The 22,893-nt window shown below is 46.7% G+C and overlaps 1 protein-coding gene across 2 annotated transcripts in view; it reads right to left on the bottom strand.

The window, feature by feature from the left end:
* The window catches only part of gbe1a (glucan (1,4-alpha-), branching enzyme 1a), a 249,035-nt gene that overhangs the window by 141,799 nt on the left and 84,343 nt on the right, over positions 1-22,893 (bottom strand). For both annotated transcript variants that reach the window (XM_055936819.1, XM_055936820.1), the window contains exon 6: positions 934-1,024. In XM_055936819.1, the coding sequence (XP_055792794.1) occupies positions 934-1,024 (91 nt within the window). The remainder of the gene's footprint in view (positions 1-933; positions 1,025-22,893) is intronic.

Below are 22,893 nucleotides of genomic sequence, written 5' to 3'. Positions count from 1 at the left end.
TCACGCTGCCGGACAGGGGGACTCACGCTGCCGGACAGGGGGACTCACGCTGCCGGACAGGGGGACTCACGCTGCCGGACAGGGGGACTCACGCTGCCGGACAGGGGGACTCACGCTGCCGGACAGGGGGACTCACGCTGCCGGACAGGGGGACTCACGCTGCCGGACAGGGGGACTCACGCTGCCGGACAGGGGGACTCACGCTGCCGGACAGGGGGACTCACGCTGCCGGACAGGGGGACTCACGCTGCCGGACAGGGGGACTCACGCTGCTGTACCTCACGCTGCTGGACAGGGGGACTCACGCTGCTGGACAGGGGGACTCACGCTGCTGGACAGGGGGACTCACGCTGCTGGACAGGGGACTCACGCTGCTGGACAGGGGACTCACGCTGCTGTACAGGGGACTCACGCTGCTGTACAGGGGACTCACGCTGCTGTACAGGGGACTCACGCTGCTGTACAGGGGACTCACGCTGCTGTACAGGGGACTCACGCTGCTGTACAGGGGACTCACGCTGCTGTACCTCACGCTGCTGGACAGGGGGACTCACGCTGCTGGACAGGGGACTCACGCTGCTGTACAGGGGACTCACGCTGCTGTACCTCACGCTGCTGGACAGGGGACTCACGCTGCTGGACAGGGGGACTCACGCTGCTGGACAGGGGGCGTGTGTATGGCATGTGTGAATCTAAGGCTGTGCGTGTGTTACCTGGAGGTTGTGTGTGTGTTACCTGGAGGCTGTGTGTGTGTTACCTGGAGGTTGTGTGTGTGTTACCTGGAGGTTGTGTGTGTGTTACCTGGAGGTTGTGTGTGTGTTACCTGGAGGTTGTGTGTGTGTTACCTGGAGGTTGTGTGTGTGTTACCTGGAGGTTGTGTGTATGTTACCTGGAGGTTGTGTGTGTGTTACCTGGAGGTTGTGTGTGTGTTACCTGGAGGCAGCAAAGAAGTTGGTGACCTGGTATCCAAAGCTTCCGTAGTACGCGTGCTCCATGATGGCCATCAACTGGACACAGTTATAACCTGACAGAGACATAACCAGTTATAACCTGACAAAGACATAACCAGTTATAACCTGACAGAGATAACCAGTTATAACCTGACAGAGAGATAACCAGTTATAACCTGACAGAGACATAACCAGTTATAACCTGACAGAGAGATAACCAGTTATAACCTGACAAAGACATAACCAGTTATAACCTGACAGAGATAACCAGTTATAACCTGACAGAGAGATAACCAGTTATAACCTGACAGAGACATAACCAGTTATAACCTGACAGAGAGATAACCAGTTATAACCTGACAGAGACATAACCAGTTATAACCTGACAGAGAGATAACCAGTTATAACCTGACAGAGAGATAACCAGTTATAACCTGACAGAGAGATAACCAGTTATAACCTGACAGAGAGATAACCAGTTATAACCTGACAAAGACATAACCAGTTATAACCTGACAGAGATAACCAGTTATAACCTGACAGAGATAACCAGTTATAACCTGACAAAGACATTATTAGCTGTTATAACCTGACTGAACCAGTTATAACCTGACAAAGACATTATAACCAGTTATAACCTGACATAAAGACATAACCTGACAAACATTGTAACCAGTTATAACCTGACAAAGACATTATAACCAGTTATAACCTGACATAGACATTATAACCTGACAAAGACATTATAACCAGTTATAACCTGACAAAGACATAACCAGTTATAACCTGACAGAGATAACCAGTTATAACCTGACAAAGACATTATTAGCTGTTATAACCTGACTGAACCAGTTATAACCAGTTATAACCTGACAGAACCAGTTATAACCTGACAAAGACATTATAACCAGTTATAACCTGACATAAAGACATAACCTGACAAACATTGTAACCAGTTATAACCTGACAAAGACATTATAACCAGTTATAACCTGACATAGACATTATAACCTGACAAAGACATTATAACCAGTTATTACCTGACAAAGACATTATAACCTGACAGACATTATAACCAGTTATAACCTGACACAGACATTAAAACCAGTTATAACCTGACAAAAAAAGACAACCGTACAAAGACATTATAACCTGTTATAATTCAGATGTAAATTGACTGTGGCTATTCACAGTGTGTTTCTAGACGAAATACCTCACTAACTCTACGCTGTAAGGAGTTGAACAGCACACCAGTTGTGGGACTTAGACAGGGCTGAGATAAGAGGCTAAGAGATAGTGTTTCCAAGTGTTGCAGCATGGCCTTACCCCTGCAGCGCTCTCCACGCAGATAGGAGAGAGAGGAGAGGCTGAAGAAGAAAGGAGGAGAGAGAGAGAAGGCATCCCTTTCTGACATTTATTCGTCCACGGATGGACTCCCTACCAAGTTCCTGGGGGCTTAGCTGTGCTCCGACGCCATGTGTGTGTGCACGCTCTGTATGGGGTCGTCTAAGACCCTGCTGTGAGCTCCTCTAACAGGTCAACGCTACCAGAGCTTAGCTCACATCAGCGTGAGAGAGAGAGACAGAGACAGAGACAGAGACAGAGACAGAGAGAGAGAGAGAGAGAGAGAGAGAGAGAGAGAGAGAGAGAGAGAGAGAGACAGAGAGAGAGAGAGAGAGAGAGGAGACAGAGAGAGAGAGAGAGAGAGAGAGAGAGAGAGAGAGAGAGAGACAGAGACAGAGACAGAGACAGAGACAGACAGTTTGAGATTTTCTAAACTCAAGTATTAACACAAAATGGTACACTGCCTTTTCAGAAATTAAACAAAACGTGTCATTCTTAAATAAATTTTAAAAATATATAAAAAAAACATCTTATTTTATCAACAAGAAATAGTTTCCGTCCACAAAACATACCACTTCTTCGTAAGCCGACTTTTCCTCAAACAATGGAAAGTCTTTTACAGCCGAGAAAAACGGAGAAAAACTCAAAATCCACTGTTAATGTCCCTTTGACTAATCCTTTATAAACACATCTTTACCATATCCACCCCATCTATCTTGTGTTTCCTACTCAGACAAATGGACATCTTCCCTTGTCTCAAAATAAAAGTTAAAATTATATTTCGTGTTGATTACTGTATTGAAACACCATAGTAAAACCAGTGTTATTGAAAATCTCCCCTACAGCTGTAAACAAAAAATTCTAGTATTTCAAAAAGAGGTTTTATCCTCTCACACTCCCTAAAACAGTGAAAAATTGCTTCTTATATTACATAAAGGACATCCATCTACAACATCTGAGATAATGACAGATACAAAAGCATTAACTGCAATGATGCCATGTATCACCTCCCATGACATATCACCAGTCCCCTTTAGTAACGGTGGTTACCTTGTCATCATCACCCTCCATGACATATCACCAGTCCCCTTTAGTAACGGTGGTTACCATGTCATCATCACCCTCCATTACATATCACCAGTCCCCTTTAGTAACGGTGGTTACCTTGTCATCATCACCCTCCATTACATATCACCAGTCCCCTTTAGTAACGGTGGTTATCTTGTCATCATCACCCTCCATTACATATCACCAGTCCCCTTTAGTAACGGTGTTATCTTGTCATCATCACCCTCCATTACATATCACCAGTCCCCTTTAGTAACGGTGGCTTGTACAGTGCTCTCCATGCTGGCTTTACCTTGTCATCAAGTCCCAGTTTTACCCTCCAAGGAGTGTCTTTTCTATTTTTCAATGTATCTTTATATAAAACCTTGACTCACCCCCTATATAACTCCTCCCATTCACCTCATCCAACCCCACCTCTTCCAACCCCACCTCTTCCAACCCCACCTCTTCCAAACCCACCTCTTCCAAACCCACCTCTTCCAAACCCACCTCTTCCAAACCCACCTCTTCCAAACCCACCTCTTCCAAACCCACCTCTTCCAAACCCACCTCTTCCAAACCCACCTCTTCCAAACCCACCTCTTCCAAACCCACCTCTTCCAAACCCACCTCTTCCAACCCTCTCACATCCACTAATAAATCCCTTCTGTTTGACTCTGGGATATTGGGTGGAATCCTTAGTCTGGGAAATGGGGCGTCTTCATCTGGTGCCTTTTTTTGTAGTAACTCACGAGCATAATTCACTCTTCTACTGACAGAGCCTTCCTTGTCACTTCCCAGCAGTTGTTCGACAATCTTCTCTGACATCACCCCCAGATGTTGAGCCGCCCGTCCTCCATCCATTCATGTGGGCCCAGCCATGTCCGTTAACTCCCTGAGGGTGATGATGTTGCCCTTCAGCTGCATCTTGGTGAAATGTGGACCAGCTTCAGTTGTACAATCCAGTCTTGCCTCCAAACACCAGAGGTTCCTCCAGCAGCCAATGTACTGACTCAGCCGTAGTGAGTCTGGACACCTTCATTATACTCCAAACACCAGAGGTTCCTCCAGCAGCCAATGCACTGACTCAGCCTTAGTGAGTCTGGACACCTTCATTATACTCCAAACACCAGAGGTTCCTCCAGCAGCCAATGTAATGACTCAGCCTTAGTGAGTCTGGACACCTTCATTACACTCCAAACCCTAAGAAGGCCTCTGTAAAACGGAGGTATTCCCTCCCTAGAAATCTGGCTACTATCAACCACATATAAAGCCTTCTTTAACTCTAATCCCCCTACCTGCTGTAATACCAGACCTGTCACCCCCCTCTCCACACCACATTTTCCGGTCCATAAAGCAACCTTTGACTAAACTGTTAGCAGAAAGCAGCAGCCCTAGTAGCAGATGTACAAGACCTTGTCCCCTCTCTTCTCTTTTGACAAATACAAAAACACTTTCTGGAACCCAATGATATTTATCCCCCCCAAAATAAATCTATAATAATTGCCTGTATCTTGGCCAGAAGGCCAGACGGTGTCTCTTAAAACCTGTTGAGGATGGGGGCGCTGTTGTGACTATTTATGCTAATCGTGTAATTTTTGAAACGGCTTCCCACAAAATCCTTGATCGTACAATATGCATATTATTATTATTATTGGATAGAAAACAGTCTATAGTTTCTATAGGAGTTGAAATTTTGTCTCTAAGTGGAACAGAGCCCATTCTACAGCAATTTCCCTGACATGGAGTCAGATTTCAGAAATTTTGGCCCCTGATCTGGAGTCAGTTAAAAGGGCACTGTTATTGCTATGAGTATACGGACACTGCTTACGTCTTCCCCTGGATGCCTTTACGTGATGACGATTTGAATGGGGTCGATTGCGCGTTCACAGGCACTACAAATTAAAAAACCCTGAGGCTAGTCACTCTTTTCTTGCTGCGTCATGCGCCTAGAGGACACCAACCCGCACCTGTTCCAAGCATTAGTGGAGGGAGTAATATTACTCTGGTCATGTTTCTACTCGTTATGGGAGTTAAAAACATCATAAGGTAGTTAATTTAAAGCGTTTTATAGCAATTTATATCCGTTTAGTGCGATTTTGGGACATTTATTTCTGAAACGCTGTGAATTGCTGGGCACGCTTCCAGTTCATCCCGAACGCAGTTGGCATTTCCACATGGCAAGAGGACAGCTTTCCACCAAAAGACGATTACTCCCAAGAAAGGATCCTTTGCCCAAGATACTGATGGAAGAACAGCTCAAAGTAGGACATTTTTATTATGATAAATCGTGTTTCTGTCGAAAAATGTTAGTGGCTTAGGACGCCATCTTTTTTGACGTAGCTTCGCTTGGCGCAAACTGTATTGAAAAGTAAGGATAAATAAAAAAATGTAATTCCGCGATTGTATTAAGAATTGAATTGTCTATCAATCCCTGTCCACCCTATATTTTTTAGTCACGTTTATGAGTATTTATGTATAAGAGTAGATCACTGTCTAAGTGGCGCAAGGACTTTTTCTTTACCAGCTTGTCTACATTTCACATTGTCTAACCATGATTTTGGTGGCTAAATATAAACATTTTCGATCAAACTCTATATGGATTGTGTAATATGATGTTACAGGAGTGTCATCTGAAGAATTCCGAGAAGGTTAGTGAAAAAATTTATATATTTTGGCGATGTTGACTTTTATCGCTCACTTTGGCTAGAATCAATGCTGGGCTGCTATGTGCTATGCTAATATAACGATTTATTGTGTTTTCGCTGTAAGACACTTAGAAAATCTGAAATATTGTCTGTATTCACAGGATCTGTGTCTTTCGATTCGTGTATGCTGTGTATTTTTACGAAATGTTTGATGATTAGTAGTTAGGTAAACACGTTGCTCATTGTAATTATTCTAGTCCATTTGTGACGGTGGGTGCAATTGTAACCTATGCCATCTACCTGAAATATGCACTTTTTTCTAACAAAACCTATCCCATACCATAAATATGTTATCAGACTGTCATCTGATGAGTTTTTTTCTTGGTTAGGGGCTATAAATATCTTAGTTTAGCCGAATTGGTGATAGCTACTGGTGTTGGTGGACAAATAAAAGATGGTGGATTATGCTAATGTGTTTTTAGGTAATAGATGTACATCTTTACATATTGTGTCTTCCCTGTAAAACATTTTAAAAATCGGACATGTTGGCTGGATTCACAAGATCTGTGTCTTTCATTAGCTGTATTGGACTTTAATGTGTGAAAGTTAAATATTTAAAAAAAAATTTTTTTTTGAATTTCGCGGCTCTGCCTTTTCAGTGGGGGGGTGGGGGGGGGGGAGTGCCGCTAGCGGCACCCTCATCCTAGACAGGTTAACATGACAACCGATGCCACAGTGCAGAGGCAACCACATTATTAACAATAAGAGGACATACGACATTCTTCCACCATTACAACCCCCCCTAATTCCATTTTTCTTCCCCCCCCATTGTCCTCTCAGCCCCTAGTTACACTCCCAAGATACTTCCAACCTCCCTTATACCATTCTTTATTTTTTATTTATTTCATTTTATTAATTTTACCCCCTTTTTTCTCCCCAATTTCATGGTATCCAATTGTGTTAGTAATTACTATCTTGTCTCATCGCTACAACTCCCGTACGGGCTCGGGAGAGACGAAGGTCGAAAGCCATGCATCCTCCGAAACACAACCGAACCAAGCTGCTTCTTAACTTTATGGCTGCAGACGCAGTATTGAGTAGCTTGGATGAAAGGTGCACAGAGGTGCCCAGAGTAAACGGCCTGCTCCTCAGTCATAGTTGCTAATATTTGCATATTATTAGTAGTATTGGATAGAAAACACCCTGAAGTTTCAAAAACTGTTTGAATTATGTCTGTGAGTATAACAGAACTCATATGGCAGGCAAAAACCTGATAAGTTCCACTTCCTGTTTGGATTTTTTCTGAGGCAGATTTTCAACCAAGCTCTCATTGAAATTACAGCGAGATATTGATGAGTTTTTACTTCCTACGGCTTCCACTAGATGTCAACAGTCAATAGAACTTTGTCTGATGACTAATGTGAAGGGGGAGGGGGGGCGAAGGAGACAGGAATTACTCACCACTGCCACGAGCTGAACATGCTTTGACCACACATGCGCGTTCACGTGAGAGGCAGCTCCGTTCCATCGCTCAACTGAAGTCGATGTAATTCTCCGGTTGGAACGTTATTCAAGATGTATGTTAACTACATTCTAAAGATTGATTCAGTACATCGTTTGACATGTTTCTACTGACTGTTACGGAACTTTTGGACATTTCGTCACGTTATAGTGGACGCGCTTTGTGACTTTGGAATTGTTTACCAAAGGCGCTAACCAAAGTAGCTAATTGGACATAAATAACGGACATTATCAAACAAGTCAAGCATTAATTGTGGACCCGGGATTCCTAGGACTGCATTCTGATGAAGTTCATCAAAGGTAAGGAAGCATTTATCATGTATTTTATGGTTTCTGTCGACTCCAACATGGCGGCTAATTTGGCTATTGTTCTGAGCACCGTTATTGCTTTTTCCGTAATTAAAAAATAATAATCTGACACAGCGGTTGCATTAAGGAGAGGTATATCTATAATTACCTACATTTATGATGAGTATTTCTGTTGAAACGATGTGGCTATCCAAAATCACTTGATATTTTTGGAACTAGTGAATGTAACGCGCCAATGTAAACTCAGATTTCTTTGTATAAATATGAACTTTATCAAACAAAACATACATGTAGTGTAACATGAAGTCCTATGAGTGTCATCTGATGAAGATCATCAAAGGTTAGTGATTAATTTGATCTCTATTTCTGCTTTTTGTGACTCCTCTCTTTGGCTGGAAAAATGGCTGTGCTTATTGTGGTTTGGTGTGACCTAACATAATCGTTTGTAGTGATTTCGCTGAAAAGCCTATTTGAAATCGGACACTTTGGTGGGATTAACAACAAGATTACCTTTAAAATGGTATAAGACACATGTATGTCTGAGGAATTTTAATTATGAAATTTCTGTTGTTTGAATTTGGCGCCCTGCACTTCGACTGGCTGTTGTCATATCGATCCCGTTAACGGGATGCAGCCATAAGAAGATTTAAGGAGAAGTTTATCTATAATCCGGCCTCCAGTTCTTCACCTCCATAGGGTAACCCTTTTATGGCAGAAGGGTGAGGACAGCAATCCTGCAGCTTAGCGGTACTAACCCTCTGGTCAAAACTATCGTTAACTACTGCTATGCCAATCCTCTCGCAACATAGCCCAAAAAGACATTAAAAAAGTCAACAAGAAGCCCATCAATGCCCTGCGCCCTTACGTTATCCACGCCTTTTAATGTAGTGTATAGCTCCTGCAAAGACAACGGTTGATCTAGTTCAACCTGAGCTTCTGCTGCCACCTGTGGGAGCCCATCAAGGGACTGCTGTGTCACTGTTATATCCTCTATATACTCACACTTGTAGAGCTCAGCATAGAACTCTACTGCCCGCTTCCTAATTCCACTGGTAGAGCTCAGCATAGAACTCTACTGCCCGCTTCCTAATTCCACTTGTAGAGCTCAGCATAGAACTCTACTGCCCGCTTCCTAATTCCACTGGTAGAGCTCAGCATAGAACTCTACTGTCCTCTCCCTAATTCCACTGGTAGAGCTCAGCATAGAACTCTACTGCCCGCTTCCTAATTCCACTGGTAGAGCTCAGCATAGAACTCTACTGTCCTCTAATTAATTCCACTGGTAGAGCTCAGCATAGAACTCTACTGTCCTCTAATTAATTCCACTGGTAGAGCTCAGCATAAAACTCTACTGTCCTCTCTAATTCCACTAGTAGAGCTCAGCATAGAACTCTACTGTCCTCTCTAATTCCACTGGTAGAGCTCAGCATAGAACTCTACTGTCCTCTCTAATTCCACTAGTAGAGCTCAGCATAGAACTCTACTGTCCTCTCTAATTCCACTAGTAGAGCTCAGCATAGAACTCTACTGTCCTCTCTAATTCCACTGGTAGAACTCAGCATAGAACTCTACTGTCCTCTCTAATTCCACTAGTAGAGCTCAGCATAGAACTCTACTGTCCTCTCTAATTCCACTAGTAGAGCTCAGCATAGAACTCTACTGTCCTCTCTAATTCCACTAGTAGAGCTCAGCATAGAACTCTACTGTCCTCTCTAATTCCACTGGTAGAGCTCAGCATAGAACTCTACTGTCCTCTTCCTAATTCCACTGGTAGAGCTCAGCATAGAACTCTACTGTCCTCTATCTAATTCCACTGGTAGAGCTCAGCATAGAACTCTACTGTCCTCTTTCTAATTCCACTGGTAGAGCTCAGCATAGAACTCTACTGTCCTCTATCTAATTCCACTAGTAGAGCTCAGCATAGAACTCTACTGTCCTCTATCTAATTCCACTAGTAGAGCTCAGCATAGAACTCTACTGTCCTCTAATTAATTCCACTGGTAGAGCTCAGCATAAAACTCTACTGTCCTCTCTAATTCCACTAGTAGAGCTCAGCATAGAACTCTACTGTCCTCTCTAATTCCACTGGTAGAGCTCAGCATAGAACTCTACTGTCCTCTCTAATTCCACTAGTAGAGCTCAGCATAGAACTCTACTGTCCTCTCTAATTCCACTAGTAGAGCTCAGCATAGAACTCTACTGTCCTCTCTAATTCCACTGGTAGAACTCAGCATAGAACTCTACTGTCCTCTCTAATTCCACTAGTAGAGCTCAGCATAGAACTCTACTGTCCTCTCTAATTCCACTAGTAGAGCTCAGCATAGAACTCTACTGTCCTCTCTAATTCCACTAGTAGAGCTCAGCATAGAACTCTACTGTCCTCTCTAATTCCACTGGTAGAGCTCAGCATAGAACTCTACTGTCCTCTTCCTAATTCCACTGGTAGAGCTCAGCATAGAACTCTACTGTCCTCTATCTAATTCCACTGGTAGAGCTCAGCATAGAACTCTACTGTCCTCTTTCTAATTCCACTGGTAGAGCTCAGCATAGAACTCTACTGTCCTCTATCTAATTCCACTAGTAGAGCTCAGCATAGAACTCTACTGTCCTCTATCTAATTCCACTAGTAGAGCTCAGCATAGAACTCTACTGTCCTCTTTCTAATTCCACTGGTAGAGCTCAGCATAGAACTCTACTGTCCTCTTCCTAGTTCCACTGGTAGAGCTCAGCATAGAACTCTACTGTCCTCTCTAATTCCACTGGTAGAGCTCAGCATAGAACTCTACTGTCCTCTTCCTAGTTCCACTGGTAGAGCTCAGCATAGAACTCTACTGTCCTCTCTAATTCCACTGGTAGAGCTCAGCATAGAACTCTACTGTCCTCTCTAATTCCACTAGTAGAGCTCAACATAGAACTCTACTGTCCTCTCTAATTCCACTGGTAGAGCTCAGCATAGAACTATACTGTCCTCTATCTAATTCCACTTGGGCTAGTGAGCTCCTGTCCGACAGCTGATTTGAGGCAATTAATAATTCTTCTTCGTCCATTATTTTTCTCTAAACCTAAGAAAAATGTGGATGAGGCATCCATTTCAGAGATTCCCTGAAACGTACTTCTCACCAATAACCCCCTGTGCTCTGATACCCAGCAGGTATGCTAATGAGAGGCTGTTTTTCCTCTTGAAAGGCCTGAACATGGCCTCGATCTCCTGTGGTCTCAAACCAACATCAGGAGTCCCACTGCCTCAGACTCTAGGACGTTCATTGATCTGGCGATATCTCTGGTGACATTCATGGTGTATTGATTACAGAATAGTTGAATCTGGATGTTCCCCTTTATCCCACCACTGTTGAAGAGATACAAAAAAACGATCCTCTTCAGACCTCCACCTCTCCCAGAAAAAAAACTAAAAAACATTTCCTGAAGTGATCATCCCTCAATAACGTTTATATTAAAATGCCAGGATCAAATCAAATCAAATGTATTTATATAGCCCTTCTTACATCAGCTGATATCTCAAAGTGCTGTACAGAAACCCAGCCTAAAACCCCCAAACAGCAAGCAATGCAGGTGTAGAAGCACGGTGGCTAGGAAAAACTCCCTAGAAAGGCCAGAACCTAGGAAGAAACCAGGCTATGAGGGGTGGCCAGTCCTCTTCTGGCTGTGCCAGGTGGAGATTATAACAGAACATGGCCAAGATGTTCAAATATTCATAGATGACCAGCAGGGTCAAATAATAATAATCACAGTAGTTATCGAGGATGCACTTGTGGGTTTTACAGTGTTAATGTACACCACCTCCTGTTATTAAACAATGATCAGAAAATCACACTTGATTAACTAGACCTGAGATGTTATTGTGTTGACCATAAATCTAACATGGCCAGAGAGATGGTGTTTCTCTATCACTTGGGGCCCATGTGTACTGTCGTCTAGTGCCTCCATGTTGGCTCCGCCAAAATATCACAGCTCATGTGTTACAAGAAGGCGTTGAGTCTATATGAGGTTCTTTGTGATTTCATTCTAAAAATCACTGACCGTACAGTTAAAATCCCCAGTATGAAATAAATAATCCTCGGTATTACATTTCTCAAAAGGTATTTGATCATCTCTGTAAAAACATACCCTCTCGACTGTGACTGCTGGGGCAAATACATTTATTAGACACATAGGGATGTTTTCATATATAACGTTTAATAACCTTCCCTTTAACTACCTCTTCAACCTCATATGACAAAGGCAAGAACCCTTTTTTCAGAACAGGATGGGTAGCACATTTTGTGGAATACTCAGAGGTGGAGACTTTCCCGTGGGAATTAACGGGAATATATGCAAATTAATATTAATACCATTTAAATGTAGATGTTTTGTTGCATTGGATATATTTAACATTATCATATGGAGACAGAAACATAAACCTTTTACCGTATCATAAGTAGACATAATTGCAAATTAGTAAATCTTTTCAATAGAAATTTAAAAAACAATTGAGTTACTAATTTAACTTTTTTTTAAAACAATTTAAAATGAATCTGTCGTTCTGCCCCTGAACAAGGCAGTTAACCCAATGTTCCCCGGTAGGCCATCATTGTAAATAAGAATGTGTTCTTAGCTGACTTGCCCAGTTAAATAAAGTTTAAATAAAATAAACTAAATGAGTTGAATCTTCACATGGGATGATTTCACTGAACAACTAAAGGATATATTGAATGATCCATTGCATTTCATTGCATATTCTCTCTCTAGTCTAAATGTACCATGGGAAAGTTTTTCCCGACCCTTTGCAACCCTAATCCCAATGATAGCGCCCGCTGCTAAGCTACATTCTACCACAGAACGCCCTGCCGCAGCAGGAATCTCCACCCCACGCCGCCGACTAAGTTATTCAAACTCCAAACCTCCACGAGTGACCATTACAACCTGCCCCTCCGGCTGGATACGCCCTCGAGAAATACACCATCAACTACCCCACCACCCGACACGTGCTTAGTGCTTCAGTGGTCTAGGGCACTGCATCGCAGTGCTAGCTGCGCCACCAGAGTCTCTGGGTTCGCGCCCAGGCTCTGTCGCAGCCGGCCGCAACCGGGAGGTCCGTGGGGCGACGCACAATCAACTACCCCATCACCAGACACGTGCTTAGTGACAGAGAGACAAATATACCCTCAACTACCCCATCACCAGACACGTGCTTAGTGACAGAGAGACAAATATACCCTCAACTACCCCACCACCAGACACGTGCTTAGTGACAGAGACCCTCAACTACCCCATCACCTGACACGTGCTTAGTGACAGAGAGACAAATATACCCTCAACTACCCCACCACCAGACACGTGCTTAGTGACAGAGACCCTCAACTACCCCACCACCAGACACGTGCTTAGTGACAGAGACCCTCAACTACCCCACCACCAGACACGTGCTTAGTGACAGAGACCCTCAACTACCCCACCACCAGACACGTGCTTAGTGACAGAGACCCTCAACTACCCCACCACCAGACACGTGCTTAGTGACAGAGACCCTCAACTACCCCACCACCAGACACGTGCTTAGTGACAGAGACCCTCAACTACCCCATCACCCGTCACGTGCTTAGTGACAGAGACCCTCAACTACCCCACCACCAGACACGTGCTTAGTGACAGAGAGACAAATAAAACCTTAAAACAACTCAACATATGTGGCCTGCACCCTCATGGAGTCTGTTTCTGACCGTTTGAGCAGACACATGCACATTTGTGGCCTGCTGGAGGTCATTTTGCAGGGCTCTGGCAGTGCACCTCCTTGCACAAAGGCGGAGGTAGCGGTCCTGCTGCTGGGTTGTTGCCCTCCTACGGCCTCCTCCACGTCTCCTGATGTACTGGCCTGTCTCCTGGTAGCGCCTGCATGCTCTGGACACTACGCTGACAGACACAGCAAACCTTCTTGCCACAGCTCGCATTGATGTGCCATCCTGGATGAACTGCACTACCTGAGCCACTTGTGTGGGTTGTAGACTCCGTCTCATGCTACCACTAGAGTGAAAGCACCGCCAGCATTCAAAAGTGACCAAAACATCAGCCAGGAAGCATAGGAACTGAGAAGTGGTCTGTGGTCACCACCTGCAGAATCACTCCTTTATTGGGGGTGTCTTGCTAATTGCCTTTAATTTCCACCTTTTGTCTATTCCATTTGCACAACAGCATGTGAAATTTATTGTCAATCAGTGTTGCTTCCTAAGTGGACAGTTTGATTTCACAGAAGTGTGATTGACTTGGAGTTACATTGTGTTGTTTAAGTGTTCCCTTTATTTTTTTGAGCAGTGTATATAGAGTACTGGACACACTACATTTACTGAGGTTTAAATATATATAGAGTACTGCACACACTACAATTACTGAGGTTTATATATATAGAGAACTGCACACAGTACAATTACTGAGGTTTAAATATATATAGTACTGAACACACTACAATTACTGAGGTTTATATATATAGAGTACTGCACACACTACAATTACTGAGGTTTAAATATATATAGTACTGAACACACTACAATTACTGAGGTTTATATATATAGAGTACTGCACACACTACAATTACTGAGGTTTAAATATATATAGTACTGAACACACTACAATTACTGAGGTTTATATATATAGAGTACTGAACACACTACAATTACTGAGGTTTATATATATGGTACTGTACACACTACAATTACTGAGGTTTATATATATAGAGTACTGAACACACTACAATTACTGAGGTTTATATATATGGTACTGTACACACTACAATTACTGAGGTGTAAAAATAAGCTCAACTGGACACCTTAATGAGGCAGTGAATGAACTGAGAGAGAAAGCACGCAGGGCATTCTACGCCATTAAAAAACACATTCAAATTGAAATACCTATTAAAATTTAGCTAAAACTAATTGAATATGTCATTGAACCAATTGCACTTTATGGCAGCGAGGTGTGGGGTCCACTTGCAGAACAAGATTTCATCAAATGGGACAAACACCCCATTGAAACCCTGCATGCAGAGTTCTGTAAGATTCTCCTACAGGTCCAGAGGAAAACTACAAACAATGCATGCAGGGCAGAATTAGGCCAATATCCACTAATAATAAAAACTCAAAAAAGAGCAATTCAGTTTTGGAAACATCTAAAATACAGTGACCCCCTCTCATATCATTACCAAGCCCTGCAATGCCAAGAGCTGAGCAAAGACAAGAGTCCCCTCATCCAGCTGGTCCTGAGTTCAGCTGGTCCTGAGTTCACTAACCTGTTCTACTAACACACTGAAGCCTCAGTCCCCTCATCCAGCTGGTCCTGGGGCTGAGTTCACTAACCTGCTCTACTAACACACTGAAGCCTCAGTCCCCTCATCCAGCTGGTCCTGGGGCTGAGTTCACTAACCTGTTCTACTAACACACTGAAGCTCCACAGGGCTCTAATGAGAGACACAGACCCCACAGGGCTCTAATGAGAGACACAGACCCCACAGGGCTCTAATGAGAGACAGACCCCACAGGGCTCTAATGAGAGACAGACCCCACAGGGCTCTAATGAGAGACAGACTCGACAGGGCTCTAATGAGACACAGACTCCACAGGGCTCTAATGAGAGACACAGACCCCACAGGGCTCTAATGAGAGACACAGACCCCACAGGGCTCTAATGAGACACACAGTCCCCACAGGGCTCTAATGAGACACAGTCCCCACAGGGCTCTAATGAGAGAGACATAGACCCAACAGGGCTCTAATGAGACAGGCCCCACAGGGCTCTAATGAGAAAAACAGACCCCAGAGGGCTCTAATGAGAGACACAGACCCCACAGGGCTCTAATGAGAGACAGACCCCACAGGGCTCAATTGAGAGAGACAGACCCCACAGGGCTCTAATGAGAGACACAGACCCCACAGGGAACTAATGAGAGACACACCCCACAGGGCTCTAATGAGAGACAGACCCCACAGGGCTCTAATGAGAGAGACAGACCCCACAGGGCTCTAATGAGAGAGACAGACCCCACAGGGCTCTAATGAGACAGGCCCCACAGGGCTCTAATGAGAGACACAGGCCCCACAGGGCTCTAATGAGAGACACAGGCCCCACAGGGCTCTAATGAGAGACACAGGCCCCACAGGGCTCTAATGAGAGACAGACTCCACAGGGCTCTAATGAGAGACACAGACCCCACAGGGCTCTAATGAGAGACACAGACCCCACAGGGCGCTAATGAGAGACAGACCCCACAGGGCTCTAATGAGAGACACAGACCCCACAGGGCTCTAATGAGAGACAGACCCCACAGGGCTCTAATGAGAGACACAGACCCACACAGGGCTCTAATGAGAGACACAGACCCCACAGGGCTCTAATGAGAGACACAGACCCCACAGGGCTCTAATGAGAGACACAGACCCCACAGGGCTCTAATGAGAGACACAGACCCCACAGGGCTCTAATGAGACACAGACCACACAGGGCTCTAATGAGACACAGACCCCACAGGGCTCTAATGAGAGAGACAGACCCCACAGGGCTCTAATGAGAGACAGACCCCACAGAGCTCTAATGAGAGACAGACCCCACAGGGCTCTAATGAGAGACAGACCCCACAGGGCTCTAATGAGAGACAGACCCCACAGGGCTCTAATGAGAGACAGACCCCTCAGGGCTCTAATGAGATACAGACCCCACAGAGCTCTAATGAGAGACACAGACCCCACAGGGCTCTAATGAGAGACACAGACCCCACAGGGCTCTAATGAGAGAGACAGACCCCACAGGGCTCTAATGAGAGACACAGACCCCACAGGGCTCTAATGAGAGACACAGACCCCACAGGGCTCTAATGAGAGAGACAGACCCCACAGGGCTCTAATGAGAGACACAGACCCCACAGGGCTCTAATGAGAGACAGACCCCACAGAGCTCTAATGAGAGAGACAGACCCCACAGGGCTCTAATGAGAGAGACAGACCCCACAGGGCTCTAATGAGAGACACAGACCCCACAGGGCTCTAATGAGAGACACAGACCCCACAGGGCTCTAATGAGAGACACAGACCCCACAGGGCTCTAATGAGAGACACAGACCCCACAGGGCTCTAATGAGAGACACAGACCCCACAGGGCTCTAATGAGAGACACAGACCCCACAGGGCTCTAATGAGAGACACAGACCCCACAGGGCTCTAATGAGAGACACAGACCCCACAGGGCTCTAATGAGAGACAGACCCCACAGGGCTCTAATGAGAGACAGACCCCACAGGGCTCTAATGAGAGACAGACCCCACAGGGCTCTAATGAGAGACAGACCCCACAGGGCTCTAATGAGAGACAGACCCCACAGGGCTCTAATGAGAGAGACAGACCCCACAGGGCTCTAATGAGAGAGACAGACCCCACAGGGCTCTAATGAGAGAGACAGACCCCACAGGGCTCTAATGAGAGAGACACAGACCCCACAGGGCTCTAATGAGAGAGACAGACCCCACAGGTCTCTAATGAGAGACACAGACCCCACAGGGCTCTAATGAGAGACAGACCCCACAGAGCTCTAATGAGAGACACAGACCCCACAAGGCTCTAATGAGAGAGACAGACCCCACAGGGCTCTAATGAGAGACAGACCCCAAAGGGCTCTAAAGAGAGACAGACCCCAAAGGGCTCTAAAGAGAGACAGACCCCACAGGGCTCTAATGAGAGACACAGACACCACAGGGCTCTAATGAGAGAGACAGACCCCAGAGGGCTCTAATGAGAGACACAGACCCCACAGGGCTCTAAAGAGAGACAGACCCCACAGGGCTCTAATGAGAGACACAGACCCCACAGGGCTCTAAAGAGAGACAGACCCCACAGAGCTCTAATGAGAGACACAGACCCCACAGAGCTCTAATGAGAGACAGACACCACAGGGCTCTAATGACAGACAGACCCCAGAGGGCTCTAATGAGAGACACAGACACCACAGGGCTCTAATGAGAGACACAGACCCCACAGGGCTCTAATGAGAGACACAGACCCCACAGGGCTCTAAAGAGAGACAGACCCCACAGAGCTCTAATGAGAGACACAGACCCCACAGAGCTCTAATGAGAGACAGACCCCACAGAGCTCTACTGAGAGACAGCCCCCACAGGGCTCTAATGAGAGACACAGACCCCACAGGGCTCTAATGAGAGACACAGACCCCACAGGGCTCTAATGAGAGACACAGACCCCACAGGGCTCTAATGAGACACAGACAACACAGGGCTCTAATGAGACACAGACCCCACAGGGCTCTAATGAGAGACATAGACTCCACAGGGCTCTAATGAGAGACAGACCCCACAGAGCTCTAATGAGAGACAGACCCCACAGGGCTCTAATGAGAGACAGACCCCACAGGGCTCTAATGAGAGACAGACCCCACAGGGCTCTAATGAGATACAGACCCCACAGAGCTCTAATGAGAGACACAGACCCCACAGGGCTCTAATGAGAGACACAGACCCCACAGGGCTCTAATGAGAGAGACAGACCCCACAGGGCTCTAATGAGAGAGACAGACCCCACAGGGCTCTAATGAGAGACACAGACCCCACAGGGCTCTAATGAGAGACACAGACCCCACAGGGCTCTAATGAGAGAGACAGACCCCACAGGGCTCTAATGAGAGAGACAGACCCCACAGGGCTCTAATGAGAGACAGACCCCACAGGGCTCTAATGAGAGACACAGACCCCACAGGGCTCTAATGAGAGACACAGACCCCACAGGGCTCTAATGAGAGACAGACCCCACAGGGCTCTAATGAGAGAGACAGACCCCACAGGGCTCTAATGAGAGAGACAGACCCCACAGGGCTCTAATGAGAGACAGACCCCACAGGGCTCTAATGAGAGACACAGACCCCACAGGGCTCTAATGAGAGACACAGACCCCACAGGGCTCTAATGAGAGACACAGACCCCACAGGGCTCTAATGAGAGAGACAGACCCCACAGGGCTCTAATGAGAGAGACAGACCCCACAGGGCTCTAATGAGAGACACAGACCCCACAGGGCTCTAATGAGAGACAGACCCCACAGGGCTCTAATGAGAGACAGACCCCACAGGGCTCTAATGAGAGACAGACCCCACAGGGCTCTAATGAGAGACAGACCCCACAGGGCTCTAATGAGAGACAGACCCCACAGGGCTCTAATGAGAGACAGACCCCACAGGGCTCTAATAAGAGAGACAGACCCCACAGGGCTCTAATAAGAGAGACAGACCCCACAGGGCTCTAATGAGAGAGACAGACCCCACAGGGCTCTAATGAGAGAGACACAGACCCCACAGGGCTCTAATGAGAGAGACACAGACCCCACAGGGCTCTAATGAGAGACACAGACCCCACAGGGCTCTAATGAGAGACACAGACCCCACAGGGCTCTAATGAGAGACACAGACCCCACAGGGCTCTAATGAGAGACAGACCCCACAGGGCTCTAATGAGAGACAGACCCCACAGGGCTCTAATGAGAGACAGACCCCACAGGGCTCTAATGAGAGACAGACCCCACAGGGCTCTAATGAGAGAGACAGACCCCACAGGGCTCTAATGAGAGAGACAGACCCCACAGGGCTCTAATGAGAGAGACAGACCCCACAGGGCTCTAATGAGAGAGACAGACCCCACAGGGCTCTAATGAGAGAGACACAGACCCCACAGGGCTCTAATGAGAGAGACAGACCCCACAGGTCTCTAATGAGAGACACAGACCCCACAGGGCTCTAATGAGAGACAGACCCCACAGAGCTCTAATGAGAGACACAGACCCCACAAGGCTCTAATGAGAGAGACAGACCCCACAGGGCTCTAATGAGAGACAGACCCCAAAGGGCTCTAAAGAGAGACAGACCCCAAAGGGCTCTAAAGAGAGACAGACCCCACAGGGCTCTAATGAGAGACACAGACACCACAGGGCTCTAATGAGAGAGACAGACCCCAGAGGGCTCTAATGAGAGACACAGACCCCACAGGGCTCTAAAGAGAGACAGACCCCACAGGGCTCTAATGAGAGACACAGACCCCACAGGGCTCTAAAGAGAGACAGACCCCACAGAGCTCTAATGAGAGACACAGACCCCACAGAGCTCTAATGAGAGACAGACACCACAGGGCTCTAATGAGAGACAGACCCCAGAGGGCTCTAATGAGAGACACAGACACCACAGAGCTCTAATGAGAGACACAGACCCCACAGAGCTCTAATGAGAGACAGACCCCACAGAGCTCTAATGAGAGACAGCCCCCACAGGGCTCTAATGAGAGACACAGACCCCACAGGGCTCTAATGAGAGACACAGACCCCACAGGGCTCTAATGAGAGACACAGACCCCACAGGGCTCTAATGAGACACAGACAACACAGGGCTCTAATGAGACACAGACCCCACAGGGCTCTAATGAGAGACATAGACCCCACAGGGCTCTAATGAGAGACAGACCCCACAGAGCTCTAATGAGAGACAGACCCCACAGGGCTCTAATGAGAGACAGACCCCACAGGGCTCTAATGAGAGACAGACCCCTCAGGGCTCTAATGAGATACAGACCCCACAGAGCTCTAATGAGAGACACAGACCCCACAGGGCTCTAATGAGAGACACAGACCCCACAGGGCTCTAATGAGAGAGACAGACCCCACAGGGCTCTAATGAGAGAGACAGACCCCACAGGGCTCTAATGAGAGAGACAGACCCCACAGGGCTCTAATGAGAGACACAGACCCCACAGGGCTCTAATGAGAGAGACAGACCCCACAGGGCTCTAATGAGAGAGACAGACCCCACAGGGCTCTAATGAGAGAGACAGACCCCACAGGGCTCTAATGAGAGACAGACCCCACAGGGCTCTAATGAGAGACACAGACCCCACAGGGCTCTAATGAGAGACACAGACCCCACAGGGCTCTAATGAGAGACAGACCCCACAGAGCTCTAATGAGAGAGACAGACCCCACAGGGCTCTAATGAGAGAGACAGACCCCACAGGGCTCTAATGAGAGACAGACCCCACAGGGCTCTAATGAGAGACACAGACCCCACAGGGCTCTAATGAGAGACACAGACCCCACAGGGCTCTAATGAGAGACACAGACCCCACAGGGCTCTAATGAGAGACACAGACCCCACAGGGCTCTAATGAGAGAGACAGACCCCACAGGGCTCTAATGAGAGACACAGACCCCACAGGGCTCTAATGAGAGACAGACCCCACAGGGCTCTAATGAGAGACAGACCCCACAGGGCTCTAATGAGAGACAGACCCCACAGGGCTCTAATGAGAGACAGACCCCACAGGGCTCTAATGAGAGACAGACCCCACAGGGCTCTAATGAGAGACAGACCCCACAGGGCTCTAATAAGAGAGACAGACCCCACATGGCTCTAATGAGAGAGACAGACCCCACAGGGCTCTAATGAGAGACACAGACCCCACAGGGCTCTAATGAGAGAGACACAGACCCCACAGGGCTCTAATGAGAGAGACAGACCCCACAGGTCTCTAATGAGAGACACAGACCCCACAGGGCTCTAATGAGAGACAGACCCCACAGAGCTCTAATGAGAGACACAGACCCCACAAGGCTCTAATGAGAGAGACAGACCCCACAGGGCTCTAATGAGAGACAGACCCCAAAGGGCTCTAAAGAGAGACAGACCCCACAGGGCTCTAATGAGAGACACAGACACCACAGGGCTCTAATGAGAGAGACAGACCCCAGAGGGCTCTAATGAGAGACACAGACCCCACAGGGCTCTAAAGAGAGACAGACCCCACAGGGCTCTAATGAGAGACACAGACCCCACAGGGCTCTAAAGAGAGACAGACCCCACAGAGCTCTAATGAGAGACACAGACCCCACAGAGCTCTAATGAGAGACAGACACCACAGGGCTCTAATGAGAGACAGACCCCAGAGGGCTCTAATGAGAGACACAGACACCACAGGGCTCTAATGAGAGAGACAGACCCCAGAGGGCTCTAATGAGAGACACAGACCCCACAGGGCTCTAAAGAGAGACAGACCCCACAGAGCTCTAATGAGAGACACAGACCCCACAGAGCTCTAATGAGAGACAGACCCCACAGAGCTCTAATGAGAGACAGCCCCCACAGGGCTCTAATGAGAGACACAGACCCCACAGGGCTCTAATGAGAGACAGACCCCACAGGGCTCTAATGAGAGACACAGACCCCACAGGGCTCTAATGAGAGACAGACCTAACGATACACAGGAGCAGCTTCAGTAGCAGGTTCATCCTAACCCAGTTGTTCCACAGAGACGTTTAAACCATCATTCTGACCCGCAGACATGAGTCTTTTTAATGAGTGTAACGGATGAAGTGTTTCATGATGTCTTCCTGTTGTGAACGGTCGTGTTTGGATTTCTCCTCCTCCACAGTAGAAAACAGCACACAGGAACCAGACTATTCTGGTAGGGATCCTACAGGGGCCTTCATGTGGCTGTTTCTCATGACCTTGTCCTTGTTAACTTATTGACGAGATGGGATCAATACTCCCGTCCATCTCTCTCGTCCTTCCCAACGTCCCATTATAGGCGCTGACTGTGCATCCACACAGTAAAACGCATGTCCTTCTGTAAAATGAACATTAAGTCAAATAGACTGGGGAAAGTTTGTGGATAAAAGGGTAGGCAATTTGGCGTCTTCCGTTTCCCCGACTATCTGCGTAGAGTTAAATGTGGTCTTCCGTTTCCCCGACTATCTGCGTAGAGTTAAATGTGGTCTTCCGTTTCCCCAACTATCTGCGTAGAGTTAAATGTGGTCTTCCCGTTTCCCCAACTATCTGCGCAGAGTTAAATGTGGTCTTCCGTTTCCCCAACTATCTGCGTAGTTAAATGTGGTCTTCCGTTTCCCCAACTATCTGCGTAGTTAAAAGTGGTCTTCCGTTTCCCCGACTATCTGCGTAGTTAAATGTGGTCTTCCGTTTCCTCAACTATCTGCGTAGTTAAATGTGGTCTTCCGTTTCCCCAACTATCTGCGTAGAGTTAAATGTGGTCTTCCGTT

Source organism: Salvelinus fontinalis, chromosome 10 (genome assembly GCF_029448725.1).
Source record: "Salvelinus fontinalis isolate EN_2023a chromosome 10, ASM2944872v1, whole genome shotgun sequence".
Lineage (NCBI taxonomy): Eukaryota > Metazoa > Chordata > Actinopteri > Salmoniformes > Salmonidae > Salvelinus > Salvelinus fontinalis.
This window is presented reverse-complemented; position numbering and strand designations above follow the sequence as displayed.